The sequence below is a fragment of the Ctenopharyngodon idella genome, chromosome 18, assembly GCF_019924925.1.
Source record: "Ctenopharyngodon idella isolate HZGC_01 chromosome 18, HZGC01, whole genome shotgun sequence".
Lineage (NCBI taxonomy): Eukaryota > Metazoa > Chordata > Actinopteri > Cypriniformes > Xenocyprididae > Ctenopharyngodon > Ctenopharyngodon idella.
This window is the reverse complement of record NC_067237.1, coordinates 6,069,606-6,091,936: the sequence shown is the minus strand read 5'-3', so window position 1 is coordinate 6,091,936 and position 22,331 is coordinate 6,069,606. Positions and strand designations below refer to the sequence as shown.

General features: G+C 36.0%; 2 protein-coding genes across 2 annotated transcripts; one reads left to right on the top strand and one right to left on the bottom strand.

Annotated features, from left to right (window-relative positions):
- The first annotated feature begins 6,017 nt into the window (after positions 1–6,017).
- LOC127500162 (F-box only protein 40) lies at positions 6,018–11,552 on the top strand. The gene is made up of 4 exons (XM_051871116.1): positions 6,018–6,445; positions 6,907–6,943; positions 7,073–8,917; positions 11,280–11,552. The coding sequence occupies exons 2-4, from the start codon at positions 6,941–6,943 to the stop codon at positions 11,493–11,495; spliced, it is 2,064 nt and encodes a 687-aa protein (XP_051727076.1). The 5' UTR covers positions 6,018–6,445; positions 6,907–6,940; the 3' UTR covers positions 11,496–11,552.
- Positions 11,553–12,618: 1,066 nt separating this feature from the next.
- ttc36 (tetratricopeptide repeat domain 36) lies at positions 12,619–15,320 on the bottom strand. Its single transcript, XM_051871117.1, has 3 exons — positions 15,152–15,320; positions 14,732–14,920; positions 12,619–13,065 (listed from the first exon to the last, which is right to left on the bottom strand). The coding sequence occupies exons 1-3, from the start codon at positions 15,255–15,257 to the stop codon at positions 12,797–12,799; spliced, it is 564 nt and encodes a 187-aa protein (XP_051727077.1). The 5' UTR covers positions 15,258–15,320; the 3' UTR covers positions 12,619–12,796.
- Positions 15,321–22,331: the final 7,011 nt, after the last annotated feature.

The window sequence follows — 22,331 nt, the reverse complement described above, 5'->3', positions numbered from 1 at the left end:
TCATTATGTAAACATAAAAAATGAGTTCAATTATAAAGTACTGGACTGTTTTAGTGCCTACAACTCAAATGAATACAATTACTTGTACTTAATTGTAATTGAGGTAGTGGTGGAATAGATCAATGAAATTACGATTTAGCCCACTATTTTTTTTTCCTGTATGTCATATGCGGGGCTCCGTAGATCTGTTCCAAAAACTAAAAAATTAAACACTAAATGTTTAACTTTCAATTAGTTGCCAAAATAAATGAACTGCAACAATTCTATCAAAGTTAAATTCATTACAAAGGAAAAAATAAGTTCTATTTGAATCCCCATGTGCAACAACGTGAATATGATATGATATGATATGATACGATATGATATATGATATGATGATGTGCGGCAGCACATAAAACAAATGCCAGAATGTAAAATGTGTAATTTTATACACAATTAAATGCAATCCATTTCCATTTGTACTCTGCCAACTTATGCAAAAAGGCGCCTGTTTTCGAGTACAACTTAACAGGATTTACATTTATTTGTGTATTAAATTACAGATAAAAATTTAATTTAACTTGTGCCTTATATTGCGAGCTCACATAGTAGAAGGGAGATGTTCATAAATAGAATCATAAACCTGTCTGAGTGCCAGAAATATTGTTTTTCCAAATTTTGCTTGCCTGTCACTAACAAGGTATTAAAGATATTTTAATATGATTTTAGATTCTAGTTCTTAACAAACTTTTCTACTGAAAAGTGTCAAGGCCTTATATGGTTCAGTCCCATGTGGGGATCTCAATACGACTCCATGTTCAATTTGTTGAATTTTACCCATTTTAAATTGTCAAAAACCAAATGTGGTTCACTTTGCACACAGTTGATACTTATTGCATTTAAAGGGCAATGTCTGAAGAATAAATAATGTTGAAACAAGAAATGTATCTTGTTTCCCTCTATTAAAACAACTGCATACAACATACTTCTCTGAGTGCCAAAAAACCACTGAAATGGTCAAGTTGAGGCACATTAATGTACCACATTGACATCCCAATATCTGTATAGGGCCTTAATAATTAAGATTCAAAAAGAAAAGTTTCATAGGAACAAGAATCTAAAATTATATTAAGATATCTTGAGTTACAGGCATGCAAACTTGGGGCAAAAAACACAAGAAGTGCTTTTTCCTGTTTTTGAACTGTCATCGTTGGCATACAAAGCAACAAAGACTGCTAGAGTAAACAGATTTAAGTAATAGACCAACCAATCTCTGTGTAAAAAAAATAAATAAATAAATAATTATGCTGCCATCTTTCGAAAGGCATTTTGAATACACCCCTCTAATTGGCTCCAAATCTCAGGTAAAAATTGTCATTTTGACCCCCCTCTACAAAACAGTGGATTACTCAATAAATATGCATTCATGACATTTAATAATCTGGCTTTCTTCTTCATGCAGATGAAATTTAGCTTTGTAGCTAATTCTGGGGCATTTTTTTTTTTTTTTTTTTTTTTTTTAATGTCCATTGTCCCTGTCAAATAAGAATTAAAAGAAAAAAGTATTTCTTTCACCATTAAAAAAAAAAAAAAAAAAAAAAAAAAAAAAGATCAAAATGAAAATGTTTAGCCGGGGATCTCTGGTTGAGTTGACACGGAATGACCCTATATTGTCTTATTTAAATTTGTTAATTACATATTTATTTTTATTAATATTTAACTTTTTTACCTAAAGGAGTGTGTTTAATAGCATATTCATTGTTTGCTGTGGTATCGAATACTGTCATTTTGGTATAGTGACAATAATAGTGTGGACAGAAACTACAGTTATTGTGTAAACTATTCGTGAGGTTATTGTATTACAGTCAGAATTCAGGCAAAGACGAGCAAAAGATTTCGATTCTCAGAACAAACATAAAATTACTGCATAGCCTATGCTTGTCGAAGGCATACACTCATTTTTAATCTGTCCAACTCAGTTTATGACTTAAAATAATTTAGAAACTCTCAAAAATATTAATGCTAAACATTTAATTTAGGATTCAGTTTATATAGTGCACTGCCAACACACATACTTGAAAATATACTCGTATTTCTAAAATAAAAAGAGTTGACTGCACAGCAAAAGACCGTATACTGTATTTCCAGTGAAATAAATTTTGTTACTAAGAGATCAAAAAGCAGATGAAGCAAAGTAGAGTCTGTAGGTGTTGCTGTCTTTAACTGGAGACATAATATAAAGATACATTCGCCCACATATTTGCTTTTTTTCAAACATAATTAGTTTTGGTATCATAGCAAGATCTATACTGTTATATGTGATGTTAAGGGTATATGAGCATAAATTTCCACAGAAAGTGAGAACATAATTCAGCATGGTTACAATTGCTTTTGATAAAAGTGTTACTATTTGAATGAAAATATATTTTAAAGTGATTTTTATTTATTTTTTTTTATTTATTTTGACAGAATTAAAGGATAAGTTCAATTCTGAATGAAAATTTCCTGATAATTTACTCACTCCCATGTCATCCAAAATGTTTGTGTCTTTCTTTCTTCAATCGAAAAGAAATTAAGGTTTTTGAGGAAAACATTCCAGGATTCTTCTCCATATAGTGAACTTCACTGGGGTTCAACGGGTTGAAGGTCCAAATTGCAGTTTCAGTGCAGCTTTAAAGGGCTCTGCACGATCCGAGACGAGGAATAAGGGTCTTGTCTAGCGAAACGACCAATCATCTTTTTTAAAAAATAAAAATGTATATACTTTTTAACCACAAATGCTCGTATATTTTAAGGAAATTTAATACATTTATCAAACACTTCACAGTCTTCACTGCATAAATTATAAATTAAATATAGATTAATCCTTATTAAAGCTACAAAAGTTCAGTATAGAGCAGTGAGTGATTTTCTCTTTGTCTTTTGATCTTTGATTAACATTAATGACAGACATCATAGCAGAGGGTTTATTAGGCTGCTGTCACTTTAAGACCGGCCACACATTACATGGATCTGACACACCACCGATGTCCTCACAGCTCTTTACGGTAATTTAAGACTTTGTTTGACTCATTTAAGACTGTGCTTATGAGCATACTCGACAAAGCGGACATTTTGGCATATATGCCATATACTTTTGTGTATACTTTTGTGTGTTTTTGTCTGTTCAAGCACGAAAGAGAACTCAATGTGGCTGACCGCTGTATGTGCACAAGAATGTGTGAATCTCACAGACAGGAGATTGACAGACACGTCAGTACAGATTTTAAGTTCTTATTTTTACATCTTGTGGTACTTGAATGGTTTAATAGCCATGAATGAATGATAGCGTGATCATATACTTTAAACATTTTTTACAGAGAGTATTCAGATGTAACCCCCTTTGTAATCGTTAACATTTTCATTTTCAAGTAACTGTAATTTAATTGCCCATTTTTTCTCAGTAACTGTACTGTATTTTGTAATTAAATTACGTAACGCAATTACATCTAACTAGTTACCCCCCAACACTGGTTATTTTAAAGAGAAACAGAGCATTTTAGCAGCACTCACCTGACATTTTATTTCCGAACTGCCGTGATGCATACAATAACCAACGTGATGAAACAGTGCCAGATTCATTCATCTCGGACAAAAATGAATGCGCTTTTAGCGCCACTCCCTGGATATTTCAGTTTGAATGTGCCACGAAACATCTATTTTGCAGAAATAATATGATTCTTAGTGGGCTCTGGGCTGCATTCTTGCTGTGTGGTACACAGGGCCATTCCTCTAAGAACGTTAGTCGAACTGGGGAGAGAATTTCAGGCTAATATTAGTTATTCAGGCTTTGACATCTAATGCAAGAAATGTCAGGCCTCTTTTTGAATCGTAAGTATAGAAATGCTTTAATAAGGGACATGGTTGGTGCTCACAGTTCGTCATCAGAAGCAATACAGTCATTCACTCACTGCGAACGGACGCACATTTACTTGTTTCACAGATGAAAGAAAATCCATTTGAAATTAGTTTGAGGCATCCATATATCTGCTATAAAAGGCTGGCATATAAATAGCTGACTATGGATGCAAAGGTGAATTTGGCTCAGGGTTCCTTGCAATGTTGTGCATCCTCGTGAAGTGTCTTCATACTTTTCAAATTCAGTGCATTCGGGTCCACAAAACAAGGTGGGATGCAAAGAGAGTAAATAGATGAAGCCTTCCTTCCACACCTTTCAAAACATACAAACACTATAATTCATTCCGAACAAGAAAAGATTACCAAGGTGCACTGCTGTGACTGGCATAAAGCCGAAGGTGAAATATGGAGCAAGGATAAATGGGGTGTGTTAAATAGACCATGTTTCCATCAGTCGGCCAAAGTGAACCACATGTGCCATCTCCCAGAAGTCTGTTCAGTTCTCTTATCAGGAACAGGACTCTTATCTCTTAGCTCCATAACAGCAAACACACTCACACAAGAACAAGTGTACACACACTCCAAAACACACACACACACTGTTCTAACACCAACGCCGATGCTGAATTATCTTCATCAGTTTGTAGCTAGGTGACATTTGGTTGCCTTTTTGTCAATCTGTGATAGGAAAGTTCATCTCATTGGCAGCCTGAAAGCAAAGACAGTGCAAAGAAGTGTCAGATTTTAGTAGTAAAAGTGTTAAGTTGAAAAGTTCCAACGTTTAAATTTTACTTTTCCACACAAGCCTGATTATCCGCCTCCAAAATTATGATTTTTAAAGGTCAGAAAGGATACCATACGGCTGCACCCAAGGAGTTCTAATAAACCTGGAGAAAGAGGTAGCATTTCCATTAATCTCACATGGCAGTTGAAAGGCTATCAGTCCTGAAAACACGAAAGCTGGATGTTTCCTGAATGCTTTGAAGCAATTACTGTAATATAATGAAATTCTTGGTATACATATCCATTATTTTATTTTATTTATTTATTTTTTTTTTTTTTCAAAAGCCTACAAAGCTATCAATGACCATCAAAGTAGAAAGATATGTTTTGCCCATATAATATGACATTTACTAGCAGGGTCTATCTGACAAAACAAACCAGTCAAACACTGACCCCCTGAGTGCATCATTGTCATAATATAATATTACTTGCAAGAAGAGGTATTTCAAATCTTAAACTCATCTTTCATTGAGCTGCATCTGACATTCAGCGCATCCTGACCTTAATGAGTTGATGTTTTTTCTATTTGATGCGCTGACCTGCGGTCACGTCTTCCTTTTGCGTCTGTAGCTGGTGCTCTAATCTGTTATTAGTCTGTCTGGTTGTAAAAACAGCTTTACTATAGTGCCTCATTTTCAATTTCACTCGTTTTGTCCTGATTAAAACTTTCTTCATTAATGTAGCAAAATTAGACAAAGTTTCATGTCCCGGGGGAACCTATAAAATCCCTTTCCTAATTAAGTAGTATTAGCAGTTAAGACATTATTGCAAGGTGGCTTTAATTACTTTTTGACATTAATAGCATGAGACTGGATGCAGATTTGTTGTTGATGGGCTAAATTTATATGATCATAAACACCTGCGTTCATGGCCCTTTTTTTCTTCTTCAGGTTGAATGAAAGTGAGAAACTCATCGACCAAAATTTTCATTGAGGCATCAACAGTTTTCATTTTATTGACTGACTTTACTGCAGACCCGACATCTGATTAATTTGGTTTTATACTCCAAGGATGCTAATAAGGTCATTGTTGTTTGGACACAGCTAGTTTTTGGACATCATTTTAAAAAGCATTGAAATTATAAAAACAAATCAAATAAAGCCAATTTTTGAGGTAAAAAAGGAAACTGGACAAAATAGCTTAAACTAATGCGAGTTAAATAAAAAAAAATGTATTTAACTGTGCTGAAAAAATGGCGTGTTCCTTACATTCTAATGCTTCCTGTTAATTTCTATATCAGTTCATAAGCATTAACACAAGCGATATCTTCAGGCTGAAAATGTAACCTGTAATGTTCCACAATCTAAATCAAAGGGCTGTACTGACATCTAGTGGACAGTATGTTTATTAAGCTCATTATTTTGTGTTTTACAATTCAGCAACATATTACTCAGAAGAATGCATAAAATAATTGCAAAGGCATTGATTTTTTTTTTTTTTTTTTTTTTTTTTTTATAGATTAGCTATTTATAGAACAACATATTAGCCTCCTGTTATCAATCCAGTCACATTTACTCACCAATCCAAAACTCAATTGTTAAATAAACAGCTATTTCCTCATTTTTAAATGGTAATTCAGAGCTATTGATCATTCTTGACAATCAGTTAGCACAGTAAACAAATGACAGTGATTCTGTGTGATGTAATGCAACCTTGTTTCTCAAATGCTTAGTCTGACTGGCCTGTTTGTCTATTTATAACAGCTGAACAGAGCAGAGGTATTTATTTCCACACAGACCCATTTAAACAAACACAAGTTGTGCTAGCATCGTCAGGGGAGGCAGGGGTAAGTGAGACTGACCTGTATTTATGCTTGAGACCCTTAACCATGGTAAAGACGTCTAGGAGTGTTTTACTGGTCTCTCTTAGTGAAGAATACTTTGTGTACATGTATTGTTATAACAATGGGCAAACCTGTTTGCTGTTTTAAATTCAAAGGTTGTCTAATGCAATGTTTGAAGGTGCATGTTTTTTTTTTTTTTTTTTAACGGTTTTCTTAGGAGTTCTGCTATTTTTATGGTCAAATAGCTCATCTAAGTAAAACAAATGTTTAGGTTTTGCTCACTCTCCTGGAAAGCATTGTCTGATATCTAAACATTTATTTGGCGTATTCTGAGAATTGTCTTTTTATGAGGTCTTATGTTGTTGTCTAGTCTCAAAAGACAAGTCAATAATCGTCGAGACAATAGCAACACTGAAACATTTCAAAGACTTCCTTTCAGCGTCTATTCCCTTGTCTCATTGCAGAGTCTATTTTCAAACACAAGAAATATCAACAGTGATGGTAAGCTTCGAGTTTCAAAGTTGTCATGCACTTCTGCTTTCAAGCAAGCAAATGTTATGTATTCAACAATGTACAATATTGTGGTTATCTTGTTGGCCACAAATACATGTTTTGGATTGTCACCTTTAGGGCAAGAATAGGACCACCAGCTCTGGTCTTCATCCACACTGTGAAAAATGTCATAACCTGCACTGCAAGATTCCCGTAGACATCTCAAAGTCCTGTGCCTTCATTTCCTGCAGGCTGAACTGCGGTGCAGCCTTCCATCTTTGTAAAGAGGATGAGCATCGTCTTCTCTGCCCTAAGGAAACCGTACCCTGCCTCAACTCTGGCTATGGCTGTCCTATGACAATGACCCGTCAAAGACTTGCCAAGCACCTAGAAGTGTGTCCTGCCAGTGTGATCACTTGTACCCTGGAATGGAACCGATGGCCTGTGAACGAGGCCGATACCGCCTTCTACAGAAATGCCCTCCAGGATCCAAACTGCATGAGTCAGATGGACCTTGCTATGGCCCTTAGAGACCAGAAGCTTCTGTTTAGCTCAATTCAGATGAAGACACTCTTCCCTGAGTTGACAGAGAAGACGGAGGAGCCTGAAGTTCCACTGGATGGTGCTGTAGGAGGTGTTGATCCAGATCACTGGGAGTCTATGAACTTAAACCCGGAAGAAATGTTGGAGAATAGTCTTAATGGGGAAGAAGTACAAGAACTAACCCAAGAGGAGAGGCTGGCTCTTGCTAAGAGTAAAGATGTGGCCTGCTTGGTGAACTACGGGATGTGGGAGAAAATGTTTGCGAAGGAGAAGGAAGGATGCAAGCAAACTGTGAAGAATTTAGAGGATAAAAGTTGTCAGAGTATGGACAAGGACGACCCAAGGGTGACCCCTCAGAATTCCCACTATGACATTGCCAGAACAGGTTTAGCCCCTTGGCAAGATGGCGTTCTTGATAGACTCGGTAAAGAAGCCAATGTGGCCGAGTATAATATGTATCTGGTGCACAACGGATGCATGCTTATCAACTTTGGTCAGCTGGCTGCTTGCACACCTAAAGAGAAAGATTTTGTTTATGGTAATTTAGAGCCCATTGAAGTTCAAACCGTACGCTCTTTCAACATTCCAAAAAGCTACAGAGCCAAGCGTAGCCACCTCAAGGATCCATCACAAATGGTTAAGAAGACACACCAGAATGTGGACACATCTGATTTAGGCACTGCTATTGAGGAGCTCCCAAAGGCAAATGAGGTAGAAGCCACACTGCTGTGTGCACTAGAAAGAGAACTGAAAGGTCATCAGATATGTGAGACTGTTGGAACCGACGGGCTATATGTTGACATTGGCACCCAGACCTATGACTTTCATTCTGCTCCATTCAAAAGTGATGCATCTTTGGCCGATGTTGTTGAGAACCAGCCGCAAAACCTACATGTGCAGATTCAGACCGAATGTGTGACTAGGAGACACAACAAATCCTGCTCAGCCTTTACTTACCTGTGCTGTCATGCCTTCAGGCGTGATGAATACTCCTGGCACTTTAGGAACGTGCATGGAGACATTCAGTCATGTCTTACTGGCTGGTTTTTACAGCGGTGCCCACTGGCTTACCTTGGTTGTACCTTCAGCCAGAAGCAATTTCGACCATCTAAATATCAGGCTACCGTGAGCTATGATACAGATCTTAGCACTTTCATCTTACAACCAGAAGTGACAGCGTCACTTTACAAAGGAGTAAGAATCGCTAACAGTGATCGCAAACGAGCAAGGAATTTGGATTCTCTGAGCAGACTTCCCTTTGAGATCTTACAACACATAGTGAGTTTTCTGGATAGTGTGTCTTTAGGTCGTCTATCTCAAGTTTCCCAGTTAATGAGGGAGGTGTGCAGCACTGTTCTTCAGCAAAAGGGTATGGTGCACCTCAAATGGGAGAAAAAGACATATTCTCATGGTGGATTCACCTGGAGGGCCAGAAAAAAGGTAAATCCCTTGGTCATATCATCAGTCAATACTCTTCAACTAATGCTAAGAAGAGTTCAAAGGCATTTAAAAAAATTTAAAACTTTAATTATTCTCTGAATTATTTTCCAAACCTGCATGCTGATATTTTTCGCAAGAATATTTAAGCTGTTTTTTTTTTTTTTTTTTGCCCCATTCAATGCCAATTTAGAGATAGTTCACCCAAAAATGAAAATGATCCCATGATTTACTCACACTCAAGCCATCCTAGGTGTATATGACTATCTTCTTTCAGACGAACACAATAAAATATCCTGTCCAAACTTTATAATTGTAGTGAATGGGGAGCGCAATTTTGAAGCCCAAAAGAATGCATCCATCCATTATAAAAAATAATCCATACAGCTCCAGGGGGTTAATAAAGGCCTTCTGAAGCAAAGCAATGGGTTTTTGTAAGAAAAATATCCATATTTAAAACTTCATTAACTATAATAACTAGTTTCTGGCAGACGGCCGTACACATCGATTTGTGGTGGAAGAGTAATCCCTGACCCGATGCATGACGCAATGACGAACAAGGAAGTGCAGAGGGTTAAGCAAAACAAAACGCCGGTCATGAATTAGAAGTCTAAAACGAGGAATTTTAAAAAGAAATGTCAGAGGAATTCGATATAAGAGAAGGGGAGCTTGAGTTTGTTGCACAGCCCTATTCATTTAAACCGCGAGAGGCGTCTAAGCTACATCCTACGTCATACAACGCGTCAGGGGTTGCTCTTGTGGGAATAGTGGACTTGCGTGGTATGCGTACGGTCGTCTGCTGGAAGCTAGTTATTTTAGTTTATAAATATGGATATTTTTCTTACAAAAACCAATCGCTTTGCTTCAGAAGGCCTTTATTAACCCCCTGGAGCCATATGGATTATTTTTATGATGGATGGATTCTTTATTTTGGGCTTCAGAATCGCACCCCCCATTCACTACCATTATAAAGCTTGGAAGAGCCAGGATATTTTTAAATACATCTCCAATTGTGTTCGTCTGAAAGAAAACAGCCATATATACATACGATGGCTTGAGGGTGAGTAAATCATGGGATAATTTTAATTTTTGGGTGAACTAACCCTTTAAGCACAACTGTAAATGTTACTAAAAACACCATAAACCCAATAAACACATAACGTTCCCCAAACCTTAGTGCATGGTTCTGCTTTGGTTATTTCTTTGGGAACCAGTTCCAAACATTCTAGGAACGTTCATTTTAGATTTTATTTTATAACCTTAAACTAAAGTTGCCTCACATCAAGAAGGTCCCCGGTTCGAGCCCCGGCTGAGCGAGGAGTCCTTCAGTCCTTTCTGTGTGGAGTTTGTTCTCCCCATGTTAGCCGGTTTCCCCTACAGTCCAAAGACATGCAGGTTAGGTGAATTGGAGAGTCAGAAATTGTGTTTGAGAGCCTTGTGATGGCCATCTGTCCAGGGTGCTTTCCCCTGCCTCTGGCCTAAAGAAACTGGGATAGGCTCCAGCCCTATGACCCTGAAGGTCATATAAGTAATAGATAGATAGATAGATAGATAGATAGATAGAAACTAAAGCATTGCCGGGTGAATGCTATATTATAGCTTATGGGAGGAAATCATATTATTATCAGTATTGTTTAATATTGTATTATTCATTTGATTATTCATAAAAAAAGATTCACATAAGCCTCAATATCATGTGCAGTCACAATCAAAATCTTTCCATCCCTGTCTAATTTTATTTCAGGAACATTAGCGGTGTTGCAGGGCACGATAAACATTCTAAGTACGTTGGTGCTCTGTTATCTGTTCTCTAAGGTATGTGGGTCAGAGAGCAGCAGAGAGAGCATACATGGGTCATTTTACCCTCTCTGACTGCATGTCAGTCAGCTATACACTGTTAAAAGTTTGCTTTTAGATGACAGGTGGTCAATCTCTCTCGTAGCTCATTGTTTGGGAAGTAATTGATCTTAGCATTTAACCAGTAGGGGTGTAACCTGCACTGAGGAAAGCAAATGAGAATAGCACTCTGAAATACCAATCACCATAGTGATAAATTCATGAAATGCACTAGACACGCGCATAGATATATTTATAGCCCTTGTAATTTCAATAAGAAACAGCATTACCTAAAATGTCATCCACTTAATTTTGTACAGTACCATAGTTTTATCATTTTACAAAAGTGGAATGTTTTTCTTGAAATTTATTTTAAATAAATGTCATTTGGTTTGATTTTGATTTTTAATGCAATGACATAAGTGATGCTTATGTGAGCAAATATTTTTTAGAACCATAGTTTTCAGTCATTACAAAGCCTTACTGAAATTGCACTGCTTTATATTGGACCATTCTTATCTCCATGTAGGCATGGGAGTTTAGCAGTCTGTTCTCTCCAGTGGATAAATGGGTCTTTGACGACATGCCCCCTATGGCAGAGCACCTGAAGGTCTGTCCTTTCTACCAGAAGGAGATCCGAAGTGAACCTGTGGCGTTACCCAGCTTGACAGATCTCCAGGAGAGAAGAGGAGAGTTCCAGACTCTAGTCAATAGTGTCCTCACTGTCAAGGCACACAGAGAATAACAGACTGCTGTGTGGCAAAAGCTGTGGACATATAAAATAAAAGCATGCTGCAAGCACTGTCAGTGTTACAATTGCTATAGTCAATGTTACATTTTAAAGGGATAGTTCACTCAAAAAAAAAAAAAAAAAAAAGAGGAAAGTTGTGTTATCATTTACTTTCACACTCATGTCGAAGAAGATAATTTGGGAAATTATTATTATTATTATTTTGTCTATAAAATGGAAGTCAAAGGTAACAAAACTGTTTGGTTACCAACATTCTTCAAAATATCTTCTTTTGTGTTCCACAGAACAAACAAAGCCATACAAGTCTGGAACAACATGAGGGTGAGTAAATTGAGGAGGATTTCCTTTTTTTTTTTTTTTTTTTTCCCCTTCTTCTTCTTTTTTTCTTTTTCGGTGGACTATTTTGACAGATCTTTGCTGACCTCTGCTGGCTGAAAAAATACACCGTCATAAAGGCTTCAAAATAGCTATAATACTATAAATGCATTTGCAGTGGAATAGTGAAAATTCTACCTTTGTTTCGTTACAAATAATACTTATTATCATATGACAAGTACAGTTTTGTTGACTAAGGTTAACAAATGAAACCTTATTGTAAAATGTTACCAATCTGATCATCTTCTTCAGCATGATTTGAGAAGAATCACATGATCAATCTCACACATTTACTTTGATTGATTACTTTAATTTGATTTGATTAGTGATCTTAAATATTTCTTCACTTTGTTATAACTGGTTTTTATTTTTTTAGATAATAAGTTTATATTTATTATAAAGTTATAAATTCCCATCATAACATTTATTCATCCCTTCTTCCAGTGCTGTCATAATTTTAGGTGTTCCAAAGTCCAGAAAGATTTTCCCTATTAGTCATATATATATATATGTGTGTGTGTGTGTGTGTATATACACAGTCAAACCAAAAATTATTCAGACATTTTTGATATTTTTAATATATTTTTACTAGTGGGTGCAGGACACTGTGGTTCATTTATGTAAATGAGGATAGCAAAATAAAGTAAACTGTGACATATTATACCCAAAAATTCTTCATACAGTGGACTACCAGTAAAACTGATGAAAATTTGGAACCAAAAAATATTCAGACACTTTGACCTGACAAATAAACACAAATATATTTGTATTTTTTGCATTCCCCACATCCCCCAAAGTGACAGTCACTTGAAAAAGCTTTGACTTTATTCACTTATGAAAACCAGTTAAAATACAAAGTTAATACATGAATGCCTTTGTTTTAATACAATGAATATATTTATAAGTACATAACTCAATCTCTATTGCATCTCTGACACGTCTGGGTTGCGTAGTTTACTGATGACCTCTGACAGCATGCGGTTACATAGAGCAGCGTAGGGGTTCATGATCACAGCCTGCTGCCTGGCAAACTCACTGCCTAGGGCTGCTGCTCTCTCAAAATCCACCCGAGCCTCCTCATCACGACCCGACAACCTGAGAAGGAGCCCACGCTGGACCAGAGCCTGGCAGGCCGATCGCCCAATGCCACTGCTGAGAGAGATGGCACACTCCAGATCTTCAATGGCACCTGAGATATATTATAGATCAATTAAGTGAGATAACCCAAAATAGCTCCACATTTGCCTTGGAACTGTATAATTTCTTTTCTTCCATGAAACCTAGAATTACCCCCTGGTTTCACAGACAAGGCTTTAACATAGACTCAGATTAAAATGCATGTTTGGGCTGTCTTAAAATATCTTAAAACATGTCACCGCTGTTGTTTTGTCTCAAGATGCACACCAGTAATGTTTTTTTTTTTTTTTTTTTTTTTTTCCTAGGCCATGTTTATAAAAGCTACTTAAATGTCCTAATTAAACTAAGGCCCAATCCTGTCTTAATCTAAGCCCTGTCTGTGAAACCAGGCCTGGATCTTTTATATGTAAGTTTATAAAAAAAGATATATGTAAGAAAGCCTTCCGCCACTAAATAAAAAATAAATAAATAAAAAAGGTAATTGCGACTTTTTATCTTACAATTCTGACTTTTTTTCTTGCAATTATGAGATATAAAGTCGAAATTCTGACTTTTTTCTCCCAATTGCGAGTTTTTATCATGCAATTCTGACTTTATAACTCACAATTCTGACTTTATGACTCACAATTGTGAGTTTATATCTTGCAATTGCAAGAAATAGTCAATTGTGAGATTAAAAGTTGCAATTACCTTTTAAATTTTTATTTCAACTGTGACTTATCTCACAATTCTGACTTTTTTCTATTTCAATTCTGAATTTAGCCTATATTGCGCAAATCTGAGTTTTTTCCCTCCAATTTGTGAGATAAAAACAGAATTGCAAGATGTTAATCTTCAATTGTGAGATATAAAATCACAATTATAAATAAAAGTCAAAATCATGAGATTAAAAATTGCAATTACCTTTTTTCATTACATGGTTGGGAAAAAAGCTTATACATATAACAACCCAGGCTCATTGTTAGGTAAATGGCACTAAAAGGTTAAAAATAAAGGTTCCTAAAGGAGGGTTTCACAGCAATGCCATAGAAGAACCATTTTTGGTTCTCCAAAGAACCTTTTAGTGAACAGTTCATAAAATAACTTTTTTGTTTGTTTGTTTTCCTTAGTGTTAAGAACATTTAAAAAATCTAAGGAACCTTTTGTGGAATGGAAAGTTTCCATGGATGTTAAAGGTTATTTACGGATCTATCAATGTCAATAAAGAACCTTTATTTTTAAGAGTGCACTAAACCCCACTCTAAACCTAAGCGATAGCGGTCAAATGTGAGATAAAAAGACATTTGTTGAAGCAACTATGCCATTGTTCCTGGCTTATACAAGTCTTTGAACTCTTTTATCGTGACTCGCTTTTCACGAGACTCAAGCAAGTTTACTATGTCAGAAAAGGTGGGCATATGGAGTTAATTATGTCATGCGAATGTCATAATGTATTAGATTACAAATCATGCACCATGAAAAGTGTTTTGAGGTCATAACATATTGTGCATGGAACTGCATGAAAATAAGTCTTAATTAATCGATAATCTGACTCTGTAGGCTAATCATGATTTGTGTGAACAGGAATAAAAGTTGCTGTTGTTTTAATGCCACTATTGTACTTAGAATGTACTTCCATGATGCTGAAATTGAAAAAAAAAAAAAAAAAATTAAATTTAGAAATTAAAGTTGGAAAACTTTCCAGCCGATTCTAGGTGAGAGAAGAAGAGACGTATCACCTTTAGTGTCTCCCTGCAAGCGTTTGGTCTGGGCTCGGTTGTTGTAGGCAGAAGCCCTTTGAGGCAGGATCCTGATGGCCTGGTTAAAATGCTGAAGAGCAGCGGGCAGGTCTCCAGACTCAGCAGCCGAAACTCCCTGCAGTTCCAGATCTTTCACCTGTTTCACTAGCTCTGGGTCAAAAGCACTGTCTAGACAGAAATGAAAGAAATTCATAGAAGTGTTCACACTGAGAACACATCTTTATAGCATTTGAAACTTTCAAGTATGAAAGAAGTGATTTAAGTCCAACAGTAAATCTATCTATCTATCTATCTATCTATCTATCTATAGTAATGTAACATTAAGTGATTAAGTGAGAGACTGTTGTTCATCATCATTAGTTACACAAACTGTAATCTGATTATGGATCTTCATCTTACCATCATCTGTAAGATCATCTTCTTGATTTAATCCAGGAATATCTCCAAAAGGGCTCGTAGGGTTGAAGATGGCCTGTAAAACTGCTTTGTCATGAGCTGATGCCATTTCCTCTCAGAGAGTGGACTAAAATCCAAAATGAGGGTTTTTAAAATGGTTTGCATTTTTATAGGAAAAGAGGAGTTCCCTGCAATACACTCTCCAGCACTCCACACTAGCCAATCAGAAGAGGGGGTGGAAGCAGGACTTTGAGATGGTCTGTGTTTGATTAAGTCTGTGGGATGTTAAGGATACTGCTTTGTCTAAGTCATTGTGTGTAGCGCCTTCAGACTTTACTTCACACTGACAATCTAAGAAAATCATTTGTAAAACTGCTGGACTACTTAAGTGAACTGCAAACAAATTAAATGAACTCATGTCTCCTTTTTTTTTTTTTTTTTTTTTTTTAAGACAGGGAAGATGAGGAAAAAGTCCAGAAAATGTGGTACTATTTTACAGGGCTACTTCTAGGAAGTTTCTGATGATTATGGTCCTCAACAGTACAGGCAATGTTAGAGAATGCTAACATAAAAAGGCGAATATCAACCAACAGCTTGTTTTAATCAATATTTAATCAATATAAATGCATGCTTCTAATTTGCATGCTACTAATTTGAGTAAATTTATGAAACTGATTCTTTGATAATTTACCTGTTTAATATGGTCTATGGGAGTAATTGATTGCTTTTCCCTAGCATGGATTGCTTTTCCCTGGAATGTAAACCTGTAGGGGGCGATGCCTGCTGCTCTCAGACAATACAGATACTGTGGCAGAAGAACAGTTGCTCTTGCTCTGTGTTCTCATTTTTATTTAACATTAATATGTTCTCTCACTTGGTATTAAACATATAAACAAATACACATATTTGTCAACTGTTAGCTGTATTAGATTGGTAAATATCTTGATTTAATGTGATGTAGAAGTGATTTTGTGCTAATTGTGCTAATCACATGCAGTTTGTGTGTTATAATTTGGCAAATCTGGTCTAACTAAACCTCCTTTGTGTTCTGGTATTAGGTCTCTATAAAGTGTAAGCCTATTTAGGAAGTTGGGTGTTATATAGGGCCCAGTGTGTGGAATATGTGTGCTTACACAGACCATTCTCAGAAATGGCAGTACGTATTGTAGTACTGGTCCAACATTGACTTGGTGTGCTTATTGTGGCTCGGTGTGCAATGAGATTGCATCCATAAATAAAGGTTCTTCATGGAACCATCAATGCCAATAAACTTTAATTTTTAACAGTAGAGTAGTTTCATAGTCATTTGAGTATATTGTATTCAAATGGTGCTTTATTACTGTATTGCTCATCTATATCTCACAGTGCATTGTTATTTTCAGACTTTCATTTATCTGGTAACACTTTACAATAAGGTTCATTAGTTAAACATTAGTTAATGTATTAACTAACATGAACTAACCATGAGCCATACATTTGTTACTGTATTTACTAATCTTCGTTAACGTTAGTTAATGAAAATACAGTTGTTCATTGTTTGTTAATGTTAACAAGATTTTAATAATGTATTAGTAAATGTTGAAATGAACATTAACAAAGATTAATAAATGCTGTATAAGTGCAGTTCATTATTAGTTCATGTTAACTAATGTAGTTAACTAATGAACCTTATTGTAAAGTGTTACCATTTATCTTCACAATATTTGTTATACTGTTATGAAGCTGCACAAAAGTAAAGATTGAGTACATATTTAACATGTTTACCCTTCAGCATTTTTGCACAATTGATGATAAATTCAATCTAAAAACCATTCAATTAACAGACTTAAGCATCCAGCGGTTTAGAAAATGGATAGCTGAATTATATAGTTGCCTCCTGTTTGAATGTCAATACCAGTATAGTTTTATTGTGTTGACTTGCATTGCGTTCACTGAAATATGATATTGGGGACCTTAGTATGAAGTATGTTTAGCCTTTCATAAGTTCTGTGGCACAGGCCTCCCCATATTTTGATACTCATTTTTGTTACTGTTTTGGATATATAAATTGTCTTTACCTGCAGTACAGAGTGTGTTGTTCAAGCTGAACATGCAATAAAAAGCTGTTTCATCGTCAACACACAAACAATAGGAGATATTTGATTTATACAATGGATTGTAGGTAAATATTCAACCCTATTTTTGTTTTCTGTCTTATAAATAATCCCATTTTCAGACGATTTAAAATCTTTTTGCAAGCACATTTAACCGATTATATTAATAGTGATTAATTTGCAAATCATTTTTGATTCTAAACCGCTGATAGAAACAAACAACATGATTGCTAAAATATTATAAGGGGAAATGATTATAGGGTCAGTATATGGCAATACCCATCATTAGGCACACATTTGTCAGTAACACAGCGGTAGGCTACTGTATTTGACAATGTTGACAATGTTTGGTCTTGGCGGACTAGATCTGCTATGCTGCTGCTGATGATTTGGTTTCTTTGATTAGTCAAATTTTAAGGTGCTAACAATCTTCAAAATTATATTTGAGAATAAGGTTTAATATTCTGACTCTCTTTTTGGTTGAAACGTTGCCCACTGCCCATGTATCTGATTATTGCCTTCACCTGTAGTTTTCTCTTAAAGCCACATGAGGGCAGCAGACACCTTTTCATATGTGGACAGGACTGTACATTCCCACAGGAGTCCGGTAGGATTGCCTGATCAACATTAGTACTTCTTTATATGGATATATATATATATTTTAATAGATACAAAGGTTTTTACTGTTTCACTGATTTTATAAATACAAATACTAAACTGAAAGAAAGAGGAAAATGTTGTAAAGTGTAATAGTGCCTTGCCTTCTGTCCTGACATAGAACTCTAAATGACCATCACCTTCTGTATATAAACTAAATTGCCAATAAGGACATCTGCCAGTGTTATTATGGACAAACTCTATTTGCTATGTGTGTGTTAAAAAAAAAAAAAAAAAAAAAAAAAAAACATGAACACGTAATGCAGGATTAAACAAGGCACACTTCAGTTTAGTCATCAGATTTTATTTTTAAATAAATTACTCTGTTTATGTAAATGCATCTTTGCAAAAGGCCAGAGTTTCCGAACCATTTGCTGCATCCTATAAATAACTAATATGAAACAGCTGAGGTAATAAGTCAAGCACAAAATGCAACTGTCAGCAAAAAAACCATGCTAATCTGAACGCATTTGTATTATGGACATTAAATCATCATGACTTTTTCTGTATTCATACTCTCCATACAGGTATACAGTCATAAATCTTCGATTAACAACAACCAAATTAGTACTTACACTGGACGGCACACAATGTGATTTCTCAAGTGTAGTTCAATGGAAATATTTGAGCTCAGTGTGTATATGTTTGCTGTTATACCCCCATTCTCTTTCAGAGGGATCGTTGGATCAGATCACTCCCTGGCCACCTTGTGAAAAACACTGATGATGACAAATGAACATGGAACAGAAATCACGTCCCTTTGCCCCTCTACATCTGATCTGCCCAACATCTGCACATCACTTGTGCATAAATTAGCATGCATTTACATAGCAAATCCTGGTAGATTCAATCTCTTATTCAAAGTAGACCAGCTTCTGTCTATTAGAAGCCGAGACTGTCCATGACATGACATGTCTCAGTTTTGAACGCTGGGATGATTTTCATAAAATATATAAATATTTTTTTTCTCTTTAGTATATATATATATATACACAGGGTGAAAGTGATTCAGTGGCTCCTGATCTGAACCCAGTCGAACACCTATGGGGAATTCTGAAGAGACAAGTTGAGCATCACTCTCCATCCAGCATCCAGTCTCTAAAAGAGGACATTCTTGAAGAATGGAAAAAGATAGATGTTGCAAAATGTCGTCAACTTGTTCATTACATGCCTAGAAGACTTGGTGCTGTCATTAAAAATCATGGAGGCCATACAAAGTACTAGATGTAATATTTTGTTGTGGGGTATACTCATTTTTGCATCACCCTAATTTGAGTAAAACCGAAAAATGTGTAATCTAAGTTATATTATTAACCTTACTTTCATGTTATAAGTTAAACAGATGTTATATAAAACTTTTGGAAATTGTTTTTGTGTTCATTGAGATATTGTTTAAAATGTTACTTTTCAAAGGGGGTGTACTCATTTACGCTGAGCACTGTATATATATATATATATATATATATATATATATATATATATATATATATATTTATATATATATAGTGCACAGATATTTGTAAATACATGACATACAAGTTTCAATATAAATGACATTAACATATAATTTAGATTGCCATAACATCATTACATTTGGCAGTACAATATAAGCTTATTTCAATACAATTATACAATTATATATAAAGTTGCACTTAAGTTCTCTGTACTTAAGTTATGCACTCCAAAGTTCATAATTGTATTTAATGTAAATTTAAACTATATTAGATTGCTATAATTTGTTTGCTGTTTAAATTTAGCTGAAAAGCCTATTGGCAGGTTAACAATGTGATAAATTACTCCATATATAATAACCCAAATTATGTCACATGCTGTGTGTTGAATAAATTCTCTTTCTTTTTTCCTGTAATAATGGTGGAAATGCTCAATTGCTTTTTGAAGTCAAGACATTAAAGATGAAATGTCCTCTGCAATAATTAGCTCCGATCTCCCCTGTACTATAGCCTATACACATATAATGATTAAAGATGTCAGTCTTTAATCTCCTGCATTTCTCAGCCCAGCATGACAAACTGAAAACACAGAAGAGCTCCTGCTAAGGACAATGACGATTAATTTATACATTTGCATAATATTAGCAGCACTAAACATGCAACACAGCTGGTGGCAGGACACAATCTTATTGTAGCTTAAAGTAATTACATGAAAGAGAGTAAAATTCACAGTGTATACCAGGAAAAATGTGAAACTGGAAACATCTGTGACTCTGATAGATGATATTGAAATCAAATATAAAATGAGGAGTACCTGAAACTCAAAACCAGTGTATTAACAAGGGAGAATTATGTTTTAATATTGTTACTTTACTGCTCAAATCCACATGAGGGAGCTATGGTTATCTACTGGGATTTTCACACACAACCATCTCTAGGGTTTACAAAGAATGGTCCAAAGATGAGAAAATGTCCAGTGCAGCAGTTCAATGGGTGAAAAGGCCTTGTTGATGCCAGATGTCAGAGGAGAATAGCCAGACTGGTTCGAGCTGATAGAAAGACAACAGTAACTCGTATAACCACAACCGAGGTATGCAGAAGAGCTTCCCTGAAAGCCACTTGAAGTTCAACCTTAAAGCAGATGGACTACAGCAGCAGAAGACCACTCCTGTCAGCTAAGAACAGAACACTGAGGCTACAATTCGCACAGGCTCACCAAAAAACGAAACAATAGAAGATTGGAAAAACATTCCCTCGCCTGATAAGTCTTGATTTCTGCTGCGACACTCAGATGGTAGAGTCAGAATTTGCTGTAAAAAACATGAAACCATGGATCTATCCTGTCTTGTTTCAACAGTTCAGGCTGCTGCTGGTGGTGTAATGGTGTGAGGGATATTTTCTTGACACACTTTGGGCCCCTTAGTACCAATTGAGCAACACCACAGCCTGCCTAAGTATTGTTGCTGACCATATCTATCCTTTTATGACCACAGTGTACCCACTTCTGAAGGCTACTTCCTGCAGGATAACACACACCATGTCACAAAGCTCAATTCATCTCAAACTGGTTCCTTGAACATGATAATGAGTTCACTGTACTCAAATGACCTCCACAGTCACCAGATCTCAATAGAGCACCTTTGGGATGTGGTGGAACAGGAGATTCCGTCATGGATGTGCAGCCAACAAATCTGTGGAAACTGTGTGATGCTTTCATGTCAATATGGATCGAAATCTCTGAGGAATGTCTCCAGCACCTTGTTGAATCTGGCCATTCTTAAAGGCCTTGACCATTTTAATCACAAATCAATGGTCAGAAAATTAGAAAGAATTGCACAAATACTGTAGATAAAGTAACTTAGCATGTAATAGCATTCCCCAACTTGCAGACAGCTATTTACAAGAAGAAAGTCAGTGTTGTTCCACTCAATGTTGATGCTTCAAACTGGCAAATATTCACTATAGAGTTCAAATCTGGACTCTGACCAGGCCAAAACATGAGCCTGATGGACTTGTTCTCAAGCCACTTCTTGGTTGTCTTTGCAATTTGGGCAGGAGCACTATCTTGTTGAAAAATAACATCTGGTCATTCATCTTTAGATAACAACTTTTTTTTTTTTTTTTTTTTTTCATTTGTGGGAAGCCATTCTGCAATATTCTTATACTCCAAAACATTAAATGACTTTTAACAGTGAAGTAGCTCACGAGTACCAGCAGCTAAAAAGGCTCCCTACACAATGACACTCTTCCTCCATGCTTCACTGTGGTAGAGATGCATTTATTATTATATTTCTCACCAGATTTTCGAAGAGACCGTTCTGGAGCATCAACACGCAACTTGTGTTTCATTTTGATTCATCACTTCACACACAACTTCCCATATTCTGCCAAAAACATAATTCTGTCTTTGATGAATCCGCAATGGCTTTTTAAGTGGTGCATTTGCTTAAATTTTGTTAATTTCCTGAAAAACAATTTGTGGTTAAGACAATTAAAAGCTTAGTGTTTAGCCATTTTGGGCTTAGCCCATTTTGTTTTGCCCAGGAGTGTAAGCTCTCACCATGTGCATTTCATGATGGTGCCGTTTATGCTAGAAATAGTTTTTGAATAATGGACTCAGTCAATCCCTCAAATCTCAACATTCAAGAGAAAGCCTGCATTTGTTTGTTTGTGCGTGTGTGTGTGTGTGTGTGTGTGTGTGTGTGCGTGCGTGCATGCGTGCGTGCGTGCGTGTGTGTGTGCAAATACATGGCCTGTGTGCATATTTGTACTGTTTTGTCCTTTGTCCCATGTGGTATGGTGTGAATGTGAACATTAGCAGGATGCTATTACCGCAAATGTCACTGCATCAGCGCCACTTTTCCTGATTATGTCAATACCAGCTGACATCTGTGCGTTCACAGACAATAAAACCAAGCCAGAGGAGATTGAACATGGCTGCAGGACAAGAGGGAAATTAAGAAGGAATAAAGGAAAGTTGAC

Coding starts and splice junctions, on each gene's coding strand:
- LOC127500162 (XM_051871116.1), top strand. Junction 8,918..11,279: donor CCTGGAGGGCCAGAAAAAAG/GTAAATCCCTTG, acceptor ATCTCCATGTAG/GCATGGGAGTTTAGCAGTCT.
- ttc36 (XM_051871117.1), bottom strand. CDS start 15,257: ATGGCATCAGCTCATGACAAAGCAGTTTTACAGGCCATCTTCAACCCT. Junction 14,921..15,151: donor AGATGATCTTACAGATGATG/GTAAGATGAAGA, acceptor ATTTCTGTCTAG/ACAGTGCTTTTGACCCAGAG. Junction 13,066..14,731: donor CTTGCAGGGAGACACTAAAG/GTGATACGTCTC, acceptor AATATATCTCAG/GTGCCATTGAAGATCTGGAG.